Here is a 15,563-nt window from a genome sequence, read left to right as displayed (position 1 = left end):
ACTTTGTCAAACCCTACTATTTTCTCAGGAGGCATAGAACAGGTAGGGAAAACACTACATTATGTTAACCCATTTTCATCTTCTGAAAGAGGCTCGTCTACTTCTTCCAAAGTACTTAAAATTCTAGAAGAACCCCCAGCTTCAACAGGTGACTGAGGGTAGCCAGACGGCAAGCTACCAATGTCTTAAGTGATACCGGCGTGAACAACGATGCCGTCGTTAGACAACCCTATCTATGACGGCATTGAAATTCCCTTTGTCTGCACGCTTGAGGCCTTCAAACCCATAGGCACCCCCCTCGTTCGTTCTCGACCCACCACCCAAACTCATGACCAGGTACAACTCCTTATCCACTTTAATCATAAGATCTCTTACATACTCCATAACTCCAGTCAATCGAGCTCTGACAAACCACAAGACCCCCTCCACTTTTCCCACCCTCAAACACCTAACAAAGGTAGCCATTTCACCCTACAACACATGATGCTTACCTTTCACTTCTCCCAACATCACCTAACAACATTTGTCTCCTACAAGTGCCTTACCCTTTCCTTCTACCGCGGAGCTATTCTCTGCTTGACTACCCAACAATAACCTCAACACTGAAACGTACAAGGCACCTTTGACCGAGGAAGGTCTTCCCACTGTCTTTTCATCAACAAACTCCCCTCTATTTGCATTCTTCAAAACAATGGTTTTGGACCCAGTGACGCTTCGAATAGAAAGCAGAAAACCTTTCCATCTGATGCCATTTGTGCTTTCCGGGATCACCAACAAACCTTTCCTCCTTCCATTCTGAAACTCTCAGAGTTGCAGAAACCTACCCCTTGGATTAATATGATGTTGAACGATAAGAACTTTATTACCCATCCTTGGCTCACTGAAGAATCCCTCATGACATTTGAGTTCTTAGCCACCCATGAAGCTGTCGTCCCACATAAACACATGAACTTAGCCATCATTTTACTACGTTTAGAGATGAGAAAACTATTTCCTCCCTCTTTCTTAAAATTAGAAGTTTTTTATTCCACCTTTAACCATCTCTCACCATCCATCTGAGATGAATTCTTGCCACGAGTTGTCATGCTCTAATCCCAAGTCACGGGATCATCTCCCAAGATCTTGCTTCGTCATATCAAGGAGAAAAGATGTTATACGGGAATAAAATACATATTTGAGATGTTATACGAGAAAAGATGTTATGGAACTAAACCAAATCTGCGCCGACGAACCACAGGAGTGCAAAATCCAGGTCTCCGGAGGGAGAACCGATGGCGGAGTGCCCTCAAAGGAGTTGTCGGAGCCCATCGGTCTTGTCTGTGGTGGTGGCAGTGGCGAAGGCACAGGTTGACGGTCGATGTCGCCTTCGAGAGATCTCCTTAACGTCACCTAGAGTCTCATCAATTTAGCCCCAGAGAAAGACAAAGATAGAACCCTGAGACACTCCAGGTTGCCGGAGGAAGGACCGAAGCCGGATTGCCCCAGCGTAGTCGCCAGAGCTCGTCGGTCTTGTCTGTGGCGATGGCGGGGTGCCTTAGGGCTTGGGTGGAGGATGACAACGGGGTTTGGGTGCCTTTTCTCTCTCCGTACTGTCTTAGGCTTTTTCTCTCTCCTCTACATCACTTTATACTTTTATATATAGCTCATATTTTTCTAAAGGTTATTTTTTTTCTTCATAGTATACGTCTTAATGATTATGATAATGATTTAGAGATTATTGATTCCATGAAGAAGAATAGGGATCGGCACCGCCTCGCCAATACATCCTACGTAAGTAGGGTATGAGGTTTGGAATACACACGAAAGACAAGTTTAGACAGCCAATTGGATTGAGAAAGATACTAGTCGAGGAAATTATATCCATATGCAGAGGATTTTGATATTGTACTTAAATATTTATTTTATTTTTCTTATATTTTTAATTCTCAGAGTAGTTGAAAGGTTTATTCTTAAGATATTAAAAAATACATAAAAATATGAAAGATTCAAACAAGTATGTTTTAACCAATGCCCATGTTCTAATTCCAATGATGATATTCTTCTAACGGAAATATTTGTTCAATGGAAAATGATATACATACAGCCCTTTTGACAATTGAACTGTATGTGTATTATTGCTTTTGTTCAACGGTCATAATATACTTCCAACGATCATATACTTCTAACTGTCCTATTCTTCAAAAGACATTTGTCCAATGAACATTATTCTTTCAATGTTCATATTCTTCCAAAAGACACATTTTAACTATAAAACCAAACAAGTTTTTTAACGATTTTACTCACTTTAATGCATGTCTCATATTTTTCAAATCAAATTTAATGTTCTCTTCATGGATCATTCTCGTTTTCACCAAATGACACTTTCTGATTCTGTATCTAAGGAAAAGTTAGAGATAGTGAGACAATTTGTTATGGAAGGAGGATCGACATCACATGATGATCCTTCTAAAATCACGCACATTCATTAGGCATTATTAGCTAGAAGCTAATCAAAATATTTTTTCACGACTATTTTGTGATTCACCATTATATCCTCACAAATATTTTTGAAGAAGGTTCTGGATGGGTCGTTCTCTTCTCCCCCTCCCCCTACCTCCCGATATCTAGTATGCGATAGAAGCTCACGAGCCATATTTTGTTCAAATAAAAGATGGTTCTACAAAACTTGATTTTCCCTCTAATCAAAAGATTATTGATGCTCTTAAGATACTTGCATATAGTGTTACAACTTATTATATAGATGAATACTTGAAGATCGGAGAAGCCACTACATTAAAAAGTCTAACATTATTTGTTAAAAAAATGATTTCAACCTTTTATGAATATTAGTACTTAAAGAAACCCAATAATGATAACATTGTTAGATTGCTCATGGTTGGTGAAAAGCGTGGATTTCCAGGTATATTTGGGAGTATTGATTACATGCACTAGAAATGAAAGATTGTCTAATTTCTTGGTCCTATCCATGAACCAACAATTATTTTATAAGTATTGACTTCATACAATTTGTGGATTTAACACGTTTTTTTGGAATTATCTTGGTTGATATAATGTGCTAAAATGATTATTTATATTTTCTGACCTAGTTCAAGAACTTTCTCCAACTGTCAACTACATAATAAATGGTAAGAACTATATAGTAAGTTATTAGCTCGTTGATGGCATTTGTTTTCAATGGGAAACGTTTGTAAAAACCATTTCTGATTTTGTAATGAACAAATGTGTTGATAAATCTTTCCATTGTCTTTTTTATTTCTTTAATTTTATTCTTCTAAAATCTTTAATTGCTTTCTAATTGGACTCTTTCTGTTTTTTTCGTTCCACTATTGTTTCCACATGTCTATTATTTATTAATCTCCTTTGTTGAATCACTATTATTTCCGATGGAAGTATTATTGAGATGTGATGAAAGGTGAATAAAATATTGTTAGAATATTATTTTTGTTTTGAGATTCAAAAAGATTGAATTGTTTATTGTATTTTGTTTAGAAATTTAGAAATTTAGAAAATTTATAATAATTAGATGAATTGAGACGCTTTATGAATCCAAACAAGTTTATTTTGGATCTCACAAATATAACCCATGATCTCTAGCAAGAGGATCTAGGTTTCTTGGCTGGCTCTTTTAATTGAAAGTCTTTCTTTCCTCTCCATCCAAAAGGCTATATACTATCGTATGTAGCAAACATCAACATAATTTGCAAAAGAAACTGATCAACACATGCACTAGAACTGTATCCATCCCTCTGATCTGTTTTCCAGCAAGTGTATTCAAAATTTGCACAAGAGACTCAAGGCTTTCTTTTCAGTTCTCGATATCATTGGACTGCAGCCACTTATATATGTCTTCATAGTTTAAGCCTCAAACTCTTGTTCTCTGTTCTTTCTATGATTGAGTGCATCTGATATATTCTTGGCTCTCACAACCCTCACGTACAAACTTCTAAGATTTTTGGTGATTTATCATATTTTATCAGAAGAAACAACTGATAAATTCTCACAACTCTCACTAAAACAAAATGATATTTGCTGTGTTATGCTCTCTGCCTTTAATGGCTGATGAGCGTGTGTATATATAGAATAAACTGATTACAAGAGAGAGAGAGTCAGTTACAAGGTTTGAAATTCAAACTATGATATACATGATCTCCTATAAACGTGGGCTGGAAACGGTAGCATCCGAATGCTCTGGAATGGTATTGGACTTGAAGTGAATTTCTTTTGAATCTGCATTGAACTTATCCTCTTATCCTGGAGTTGGACTTGGTGTTTGAATCTGTTTAGTCTTATCCTTATCACGCCCCTGCAAGTTCAACGGGGAAGACCTCACGTTGAGCTTGTCGCGCAGATGGGAGAAACGAACAGAAACCAGTGGTTTAGTGAGCACATCGGCAATTTGACCCTTACTAGATAGAAACCGAACATCCAATGATTTATTATGAACTTTTTCACGGACAAAATGATAATCAATTTCCACATGTTTTGTACGAGCATGAAACACTGGGTTAGCCGCCAAATAAGTTGCTCCTATGTTATCACACCATAGGATCGGACGTGAAGGGATAAATATCTGAAGTTCACGAATCAATGATAATAGCCATAAGGTCTCAGCAGTAGCGTGAGCAACAGCACGATATTCGGCCTCGGTGCTTGATCTAGCCACGGTTGGCTGCTTTTTGGAGCTCCATGAAATAAGATTGTGACCATAGTAAATGCAGTATCCAGAAGTGGATTTACGGTCATCAGGTGAGCCAGCCCAGTCCGCATCGGAATAAACGGAGAGCTGTGTTGAAGGACTAGACTTGATGAGTAGGCCGAAATTAATAGAAAATTTAAGGTACCTTAGTATCCTTTTAACAGCAGTCCAATGGATGTCGGTTGGCTTATGCATGAATTGGCACATTTTGTTCACAGCAAAGGAAATATCTGGGCGAGTGAGTGATAGGTACTGAAGAGCTCCTACCACGCTGCGAAATAAATTCTCATCTGGGCACGGGTTGCCATCAAAAAGTGATAACTGTTGGGAGGAGGACATGGGAGAGGAGACTGGCTTAGCCTCTAACATGTTTGTGCGTTTCAATAGTTTAAGAATATACTGTCTCTGAGAAAGAAAAAGACTCCCTGAAGCTGAAATGACCTCCACGCCGAGAAAATAATTTAAGGGCCCCAAGTCTTTGACAGCAAAGTCACAGTTGAGTTGGGCAAGAAGATAAGTGATGGCATCAGACTTTGATCCTGTGATTAAAATGTCATCGACATATACCAAGACATACATTGTAAGAGAATCCGAGACATAAACAAATAGAGAGTTGTCGGACTGGGAATTAATAAAACCAAGATCCATCAATTTATCACTGAGTCGTGAGAACCAAGCCCGCGGGGCTTGTTTTAATCCGTATAATGCCTTGTTCAACTTACAGACGTGCGTAGGGAACTGAGGATGGACATAACCCACTGGCTGTTGCATGTATACAACTTCAGAGAGAAAGCCATGGAGAAATGCATTGCTGATGTCGATCTGGTGTACAGGCCAGTTGTGAGATACGGCGTGACTAAGAACAAGCCGAATAGTTGTAGGCTTGATGACAGGACTGAAGGTATCATCATAGTCTAATCCTTGCTGTTGGTGATAGCCCTTTGCAACTAGACGGGCTTTCCGTTGTTCAGGAGTGCCATCAGAATGCGTTTTTGTTTTGTAAACCCATTTGTTGCCAACCAAGTTCATGCCGGCTTTATAAGGGACTAGAGACCACGTACCTTGCTTCATAAGAGCAGAGAATTCTGCATCCATGGCCTCACGCCAGTCCGAGAATTTGTGAGCTTCAGAGTAACATGTGGGATCAGTAGGAATGGTGGAAACGGTGAGGAGAGCAGTGGGCAGAGGATACCTGGTAGTGCCGTCGAAAAACTGTTTGGGCTTCACAATATTGTTCTGTGAGCGGGTGGTCATCGAGTGAGAACGAGTCGGAAGCGATTCAGTCGGCAAGGCAGCAGCAGATGGAGCAGGATCCAAAGGCGGCGTGGATGATGAAGGAACTGAAAATAGAGGAGAAGACTCAGAAGGAATAGAAAACAGAGGAGAAGACTTAGTCGTCGCAGCTGGGGAAGCAGATAAGTGGGACGCTGACGTTTCGGGGGGATCCGTATGCGACGTCGTAATAGGGGATGATGGAGGATTATAAACGGCAGGGTCCGATTGGTCGTTTGAGGATACTAGAACAGGTAACATAGTGGACGATGCTGCAGGAGGAAATTTGGTAGAAACTGAAGGCAGTGTAAGTGTTGTGAATGGAAATAAAGACTCATCAAAAATTACATGCCAAGAGACAAAGACTTTACCAGAGTCAGGATCAAAGCATTTGTAACCTTTGTGGAGGTTACTAATGCCAATGAAGACACATTTTTTGGACCTAAAATCCAACTTATGTTTGTTAAAGGGTCGGAGATAGGGATAGCACGCACAACCAAAAATCTTAATGGTAGAAAAATCAGGTGGATGATGAAATAATTTTTCAAAAGGAGATATGCTGAGAGGAGCAGTTGGAAGACGATTGATGAGATAGGTGGCCATTAGAAAAGCATCATCCCAAAAACAATGAGGAGTAGAACTTTGAGATAATAGGGATAAACCCATTTCAACAACATGTCGATGTTTCCTCTCAACAAAGCCATTTTGTTGCGAGGTGTAAGGGCAAGAAATACGATGTTGAATTCCCACTTGTTGAAAATATCGATTAAGAGTTTGAAATTCACCACCCCAATCTGTTTGGACACATTTTATTTGATGATTAAATTGACGTTCAACCATTTTTTGAAATTGAGTAAAAATGGTGAAGACGTCAGATTTATTTGCAAGAGGATAGAGCCAAACAAATTTGCTAAAATGATCAACGAATGAAACATAATATTTATTGCCTTTTGTTGATAAAATAGGAGATGGACCCCATACATCAGAAAAAATTAAATCTAGAGGATGAGCTGAAATAGACTGAGAGACTGGGAAGGGAAGACGATGGCTCTTCCCTTGTTGGCATGCTGAACAAACACCTGGTATTTTATTGGAAGAAACTGGAAGAGAGAATTTAGACACAAGATGCTTGACAGTTTGGTAGGTGGGATGTCCCAAACGACGGTGCCATACCTCCAAGGAAACACGTTGACATAGAAAGGATTGAGACGACGAAGAGGTCGAGATGGATGCGGGGAAAGGATAAAGTCTATCTTTAGGCGTGCCTTGCAGAAGAACCTTCTTCGTGACCTCATCCTTCACAAGAAAATAAGATGAGTGAAATTCAATAAATACATTATTGTCTTTGGTAAATTGGCTCACAGAGATAAGGTTCTTTTTAATTTGTGGAACATGTAAAATATTGTGAAGGGTAAAACCAGATTGTGAGGATTTAATTTCAGAAGAACCTATGTGAGCAATATCCAAACCTGCCCCGTCTCCTACTTGAATTTGATCCACACCATTATAAGTTTCAGCATGGAGATTCAAGTTTTGAATATCATTAGTCAGATGATTGGTGGAGCCGGTGTCGGGATACCACTGTGTATCAGCTGAGGCTTGTGGCGCTGTATAAAATGCAGACATGTTATTCGGCATGTTTTGATAAGCTTGATCAAAACGATGAAAACACTTGATGGCGAGATGTCCAGCTTTGCCACAAATTTGGCACATTGGTCGATTACCACCAGAGGACCCATGATGACCACCTCGGCCCCTATGATGACCACGCGAACCTGAGTACGATGGGGCACGATTCGGGTAGTGTGGCTTACCAGAAGGGCCACGGGATTGGTTAGCGCGAGTGGCGACATTGGCAGAACCAATTGTAGCTTCAACAACTTGATGATATTGCTGCAAGCGTAACTCAAAGTTGAGGAGATGACCAAAGACATCTTCAAGCTCCATGGGAGTATCCCGTGTTTGAATGGACGTAACAATAGGATCGTAAGAAGAGTGGAGGCCGCCAAGCAAATATGAGATAATTTCAGTGTCTGGAAGTGGATGTCCAATGGCTGCAAGAGTGTCAGCTAGTGACTTTACACTCTGAAAATAATCTGAGATGGACAAGCCCCCCTTCGTGACAGTGGAGAGTTGTCGTCGAGTTGTTGAGAGACGAGCTCGAGAATGAGAGGAATACATTTTTTCTAGTGCAGACCACACCTCTCGAGACGTGGTAACACCAACCACTTTGGCAAGAATGCTTTCCGATAAGGAGGACATTAGAATACTCAAAACAACTGATAAATTCTCACAACTCTCACTTCCTAAGTTCCATCACACACAGATAAGATATTATTACACCATTCAAATAATTTGGGTAAGAGAGAAATTTTGGAAAGAAGCTCTATTATGATGAATACTTAATTGCTATGCTTGTATGAGGGGAAGTAGTTTTATCAAACATCTTGTGAATATCAGATCCAGCTGCTCGCTCAACTGGGGCCAATCAAAGATCCAATATAGCATTCATACTTTAAGATTGCTTCAACAAAGAGTTAGAGAGATTTCATGGTTCTAATTAATCTCAACTCCATATTTCTATTTTTACAGGTTCAGTTAGGGTTTACACAAGCACCCAAATCTCCGACCAAATTTCATGTCTATGGCTTTATTTCTAGCATCAATTAAGAAAACATGACATGAACACAAACAGAGTTTTATTCTAAATTTTGATGATTTCTAGTATCAAACAGATAAAACCCCAACTTCAAGTCTGGATTTTTAAGCCTAGGACAGACTCCACATCCAAAAGTAGATACATGAACAAAAGCATTTTCCATTTTCATCCATGGAGAGCTCGAGTTCTTCAGGAAAATATATTTCATCAGATTGAGACCTCATTGCGGTACTCAATTAATTTGCTATACAAAATTCTTTTAAAATTCTAACATTAGGATAGCTGTTTTCAATTTGGAAACGCTTCGCTCTCTCTCTCAGAAACTGAAGTACTTTCCTTGCACTACTCGTCAATATAATCTTCTACTGTCTTCTCGCTGTCGGAAGTTCTAGTACGACAGCCCGAGATGGACGTCTAGATGATCCAGCAGCTGCCTCTTCTTTCAGTACTACTATTTGATCTGATCTTTCTCCTAGTTCCACTATTTTCCCTTTGTTAATGCTGTCGCTTCTCATATATCTGGGTCTTTGGAATGAAGAAACTCCATGCGCACTAGTACTACTCCTTCTGGGGCTCCATTCCGTGGACAAAGACTTGCGAGCTGGAGACGGTATGAATAGTTCTTGCTTCTTCCTTCTCTCCCTAACTTCAGCGTGCCATTGCCTTATGATATTAGCAATCTGCTCTTCTAGTACCTTGCTCCTGAAATTTGACCCCATCTGTGACGTCCGAACCAACAACAATACAAACATTAATTGATGCTAATTGCATGCATTTTGAAATCTGTCAATATATATATATCAGCAAAGTAACAACATGACAATCTTCAATATCTTCACCTGCGTAACAAGTGCATAGAGAGGGAGGGTAATATAGCTGCAAAGTACTTGAACGGTCACCCTGAGGAAATCCAACGAATTAGAATCATTAAGTTAGATGAAATATCTGTAGAAGATGAACAGCCTGTTCTCTGGAATCCTATAATTATTAGAAAGTAGTGAACAAAATATATATATATGGAAGATGGATTGCTAAACGCAGCTCTTACGCTAGTACAATTCTGATTACAATGATTGCAGTATGCTCGTGGTAGCAAGAATTGAAACCAAACTGTATCTGATCAGAGAGCAGGAAGAGAGATTGAAACCACAATAAGTATAAGATAAAAGTAATGCTTTCTACAATCTCAAGTATCTAAGTCCCACGCAGCACATGATTTGTAAAACAATGGATACTGCCAATATTGTTTTTTATAAAAGTCTGCGCGAGACTTACTTACACTTAATATTACTCGTAAAATAAACTCCACGGCCTACGAAGTTTTCAATTAATAACAAGGGACATAGAAAAGATCAGATCGAGCAGTCTAGCTATATATGGAAACTTACTGTAACCCAAATGAAGAAGGCCAGCTCGAATGCATTCTAATTTAAAATGTCCACAAAAATTAGTCAGTAATAGTTCAATGTCGCAGCAAATGTTTTTCTTGTATTTCTATTATATATCAAGGGAATTACGTACCACAAATAGAGTATAATGAATAAGAGTTAAGACGAATCCTGGGTGCCCGAACCAGAAGAGACTATCGTTGGGTCTAACAAGAGGTGTTCCTTTAATCACACTATTCTGATCTTTGATTTGAAGAGCCATTCTCGCAACAATGACTTCGAGTTTGGCTCCTAGAACTAGAACTACCTAGTAAAGCAATATATGTAGATGAGTTAGAAATGTCGAAAATTAATATAAATTGATACCTACCATCATTTTATTATCATTCTTTCATCATTCTATTATGTGATATTAAATGAATATTAGAGACTATTTATTATGTCCAACTTGCAGCGAGTCATTCATTTGATGCCATACCATGATCGAGATGTTGAGAGGATACTGATAAAATCGATGCAAATAAATAGAATTTTTCTTAAAATAAAGCATGCACAAAGCAATCGGTATTGAACTTTAACGTGGGTATATAATTATGAAAAATTATTTTTATCAGTCACTATTCACTATCTCACACTTTATACCTTATGAAAAATACTCACATACCCTATGAAAAAATCATCACACCTTATGAAAAGCTATAGGTTATGAAATCACCACTTATCCCAAAAAGTTAAGCTATTGGGAAGAGGTAGATTTTATTATTTATTTTATATCGATCTTAACATAGGTATGGAGTGTGAGAGTGAATAATGACTGATGCATAGTAAATTCCTATAATTATATGCTTACCAAGAGAGGAATGCAGGATACCCATAGAAATACATGCCAACCTGTTTTAATTTATCACATACAAAAAAAATCTCAATCAGAAAATGACTGTTTTTGGTAACTAGAATATTGAAATTGGCTTCAAATTTTCTCTGGGAAATAAAAAAAGAAAAAACTAAATTAAGTTAACACATTAAGGGGAAGCATATAAATATCTATATATATATACTTACCGTACACATCCACGAGCATGAGGATAACAACTAGAAACCACATTAGAGGGCTGTCGAGACAGAAAGAACACATGATCATGATGAATATTATGATCAGTAGGAGAAGTTTTTTTTTTTTATTGAAATCTAATCAGTAGAAGAAGTTGGGGTACTAATAATTAGATCATAATTCAAAGCTGCATATCAAAGGTGTAATTCTCCTTTAATATAAGCATGAAATTGAAAGCTCCAGAATATATATATATATATATATATATATATTTAGGGAGAGAGAGAGAGAGAGTAAAAAACCTTATGCCGACCACCTGCTTGAAATCTTCTTCCAAGGTTCGCTGTATATATTTTCGGAAATCGAAGTTGTTACTGGCCGACAGGTGAGCCTGAGTACATGATCAGTATATTAATTATGGTCCAAAACTGTACGTTTACATATATATATATATAGCAGTAGTTTATAAAATCAGGAACACAAAGCTGAAAGCTATATATTTATATACATATATATATATATATATATAATTAGGTACTTACCGAGATGAAACCATGTCTCAAAGTGAGATAATCAACTTTTGCTACGGAATGGAAGAATTGTCTGAAGAAACATTTCTGCATGCATGGACCACATGAATCAATTATATCCAAACTAGCTAGCAGGCACTCAGACACAGACTATATAAAAGCAGCTAGCTAGCTTATAATAGCTGGGTAGGCAACAACTCACAATCCAGAGCTGAAACGGTGTTCCCGTACAAGAACTCATGTGCCGCCTTCCAAATGTGGTTTGCCTTGTAAATCTGAATCGATTGGGATCTGATTTATAATATTAATCATATTAGTCATGCAATTGCATGCACGTACCATCGAGTAGTACTACTACTTATTAATATATATATATATATATATATATATATTAATGTAATTAATTTAAACTATATATATGCATTTGATAACTTTTACTACTATTTTTTTTTTTATATAGGAATTTGCTTTTTTAATTTAATCTTATTAATTACTTGATCTGATGATCCGTAGCTAGCTAGCTAGCTCATACAGACGTTAATATCAGAAGTTAAAAAAAATAAATCAAGCTAGCATTAAGTAGCTGAACTTTCATGATATTTATATACTACTAAGTACAAGATGACTAGCTAGAACGTATATATCACGTAATAATTAATTGCTGAATTTTCTTCAACGTCCTAATAAACACGTTAAGGTTTAGTGTACTTAAATTGAATCGGTCGCAGTCAAAGATTAATTATCTGTAAGACACGTATATTATATAAATGAATGGTACAAGCAGAAGATCAAAATTGAGACGAAAATTAATTAATGGTGATCATCATGAAGCTAGAGACGATATACATTATTATATATATGCATGTTGTCCCGTACGTACGTTCTAATTAATGTCAAAACTTGCAAATTAATTAACCACTTTGAGATTTTTATGGTGACCTTGTATTCCGCCGTACGTTAATGTGACCGGCCGGATGAAGCTTGTGTGTATATATATATATATACATGTTTATATATATCAAATATTATATTATATATATATATATATATATATATAATGTCAAAACCCACCGGCACGACAGATCAAATATTATATATATAAATATATATATTACAAATAGCAATATAAATTTTAATTCCCCTTTGAGAGATGGATCGAAATTATAATGATTTCTGGCTTCCCAGCAATATTATATCTGTTTAGCATTTCTGAGGAATTAATAATGCCTAATTAATTAATATAAGCTGCAAATTAAGGCCGATTGCTTTAATTATTATATATATATATATATTGCTTAATTGGAATTAGCATACTCATGATCAATTAATACTGAATCATGCATATATACAACGTGCGTATGATCAAATTAAACACATACCATTGGCAACTTGGTACTCGGTTGTTTGAGTTTCTTTCTCCCAAGCTTCCCAACGACTCATCTATTATATATCAGAGAACAATTAAGGAGTTAAGACACGCGGTACGTACATGAAGTGCGCGCAATCATCAATTTAATTGCTTACTTTTCCTATCGGTAGGTGGCGTGTATATAATATATATATATATATATATATAGAAAAATATTAAATGTATTTATAAAAAATTTACTTCTTTACATATCAGTTATTAATACGTCAAAAATTATAAAATTTAAAATAAAACTAATAAAATGACGAGTCTTGTAAATAAAAATATAAATAAAATTATAATTACATGTACATATCAACGTGTTGTTACTAAAGCATTGTCATGAATAAGAGAAGTTGATAGATATATGAATTACCACAAATTTGACTCGATCAAGAAATTAATAACCCAAAAATTTTGCATTATAATGTCAATTATTAGGTGGCCTGTAGCTAGGGCTCAATGATCCGAAGCGCAAACCCAATTTAAATTAGGTACGTACCTTGGCCCTACCCAAAGCCAGAGTGAGAACACAATACACAATCTGCATAACAGCCAGCGCGAAAATGAATATGTGAAGCTGATGGAGGCCATCTTGTGTCACCAAGGCAACCTTTCCCTGCAAAATCCTTCCTAATTCTTAGCAACGAAACATTGCCGCGTCCTTTTGATTCATGCACGTCCTTCAGTACTACTATATATATAATAAATATTGGTCGAGAAGATGATGATGAATTTAAAAGGAAAAACTAAAAACAAAAAGGCAAACTATGAAACATACTTCGGAGCTACAAGAATCAACAGAAGGCGCTGCACCATGATTATTAGTGCTTTTGCGGCATGGAAGCATGACGTTCGCAGCATCGACAGGTATGCATATTTTGGAGATACGATCCTGAGTTACTGCCAATAAGAGGGACAGAAACCCCAGAAGCATCAACTCTGTACAAATTTTAAAATTCCCACATAAAAGATCAATCAGAACATGATTAATAACACACTGCATGCATGCATGACGAAGTTCTGCTCGCGACATGATTAATATATATTTGTTGCATGCACCTGATTTAAGTTTCTCCACTGCATCGAACAACGCATTTTTCCGATGTCTCTTCAGCCACTACAGTACCATTTTTTTCACGTTATATAACGTCTCCACGTTTATAAATCAGTACACAATATAAATAGCAAAAGAAACCCCAAAAGAATAAATATATATACATATATACATACTTTGGTAAGAAGATGAATGGATTGTTCGAGGATAATGGAGATGGAGATGAAGAAGAAACAAACTGCGGCAAGAGCCCATGTCGGAGTGTATTCGAGAGAGCGATCGGACGAGTCTCCGCCCGCCATGACCCTCGATCGCTTGCTTCTCTCCCTATGATTTTCTGATTATTGGGATTATTATTTATTCTCAGTTGAATATGCCATCAATATGGTTGAAATGGTGACCAGATTCTAGAGGAGCCGAGACTTTTTATAGGCATATACGACGTCATATATAAATGCTCTATTTTTCTCTCTCTGAGTACAGAGTCAAATATACATACATGTCCAAACACGTCAAACAGTACTATAAATTCAAAGCACAAGTGGTCCGGAAATATTACGTACAAACCACTTCTTCTTCACGCTATAGGAACAAAGATCCCAGAAACAACGGATAGGAAACGTTGTTCTTATCATTTTTTCTTTCTTCCTCTTTTATTCTTATATTCACACTCGTCTGAGTCGTCTCCTTCATTACATGACACGGAAATCAATTTTAGTCACAAAAATATTATCAAAAGGTCGGTCAAACGTCGGAACTGGAGGCTCATTTTTTTTAAAAAAAGAATAGTGCTGTTATACTAAGACTTATTTTATTATCTTTTTAAATTTTAAATTTTATAATTTTCAACGTATCAATAATTAACACGTAAAAAAATATATATTTTATAATTTTTTTAAATATATTTAATATTTTCCTTTTTTTAAAATTTAGTAATAATTATAATCTAGTAGTAGAGTTTGCAGTTATGTGAACTCCTTTTAACAAAAAAGTAAATATTTATTAAAAATTAATTTTTGCACATGATATACATAAATTTAGTCATAAGGATCGTGTAATTAATATCATTTTAAAAAATAAAAAAATTATTTCTAGTCCCTATTTAAAAATTACAAGTATAAACTGTTCATTAAATAGAAAAAAATATCATTTTGAAAAGGTATTATAATTTTAAAAAATTTTAAAAATAAAATTAATTTGACTTATACATACAATCTCAAAATAAAAACTATGCTTAGCATTGGTCTTTTTAAAATGTTGCGATTATAATTGCGTCTCATGATTTCCATCGGCTCATATTTTGACGTGGCCATGTAGCTGTGGGATATGACGTCATTCCTTATTCTCGAACTTCAAATTCTATGCCCATTTTCCAATATTCAAAGCTTCTGCCCATTTGTTTGATCAAAATCTTGGATTTAGGGATGAAAAAGATATCGTTAACTAGGCTAACGAGTACTAGAGATAAAATTAGCTAATATGAAAATTAAATTGAATAAAAT

At 36.5% G+C, this 15,563-nt stretch overlaps 1 protein-coding gene across 2 annotated transcripts; it reads right to left on the bottom strand.

Moving 5' to 3' along the window:
- Positions 1-8,660: 8,660 nt before the first annotated feature.
- Positions 8,661-14,439, bottom strand: LOC109011174 (MLO-like protein 3). 2 transcript variants are annotated; one of them, XM_018992267.2, is made up of 15 exons: positions 14,238-14,439; positions 14,067-14,124; positions 13,786-13,946; positions 13,507-13,623; positions 12,976-13,036; positions 11,799-11,887; positions 11,609-11,683; positions 11,369-11,457; positions 11,078-11,127; positions 10,866-10,906; positions 10,149-10,322; positions 10,016-10,051; positions 9,676-9,743; positions 9,467-9,527; positions 8,661-9,346 (listed from the first exon to the last, which is right to left on the bottom strand). In XM_018992267.2, the coding sequence occupies exons 1-15, from the start codon at positions 14,361-14,363 to the stop codon at positions 8,990-8,992; spliced, it is 1,563 nt and encodes a 520-aa protein (XP_018847812.1). In that variant the 5' UTR covers positions 14,364-14,439; the 3' UTR covers positions 8,661-8,989. The 2 variants fall into 2 exon arrangements, with proteins under 2 accessions (XP_018847812.1, XP_035544853.1); XM_035688960.1 differs by having other exon boundaries at positions 13,786-13,907.
- Between the last annotated feature and the right edge of the window lie 1,124 nt (positions 14,440-15,563).

This window comes from Juglans regia, chromosome 3, assembly GCF_001411555.2.
Source record: "Juglans regia cultivar Chandler chromosome 3, Walnut 2.0, whole genome shotgun sequence".
Classification (NCBI taxonomy): domain Eukaryota; kingdom Viridiplantae; phylum Streptophyta; class Magnoliopsida; order Fagales; family Juglandaceae; genus Juglans; species Juglans regia.
The sequence above is the reverse complement of the archived record's forward strand: the minus strand, read 5'-3'. Positions and strand labels throughout refer to the sequence as shown.

Excerpts from the sequence above, each read along its gene's own strand:
- LOC109011174 (XM_018992267.2), bottom strand. The coding sequence starts at position 14,363 with ATGGCGGGCGGAGACTCGTCCGATCGCTCTCTCGAATACACTCCGACA. Across the intron at positions 14,125-14,237 it reads CCATTCATCTTCTTACCAAA|TGGCTGAAGAGACATCGGAA; the intron begins GTATGTATATAT and ends ATGGTACTGTAG. Across the intron at positions 13,624-13,785 it reads TTGATTCTTGTAGCTCCGAA|GGAAAGGTTGCCTTGGTGAC; the intron begins GTATGTTTCATA and ends AGGATTTTGCAG.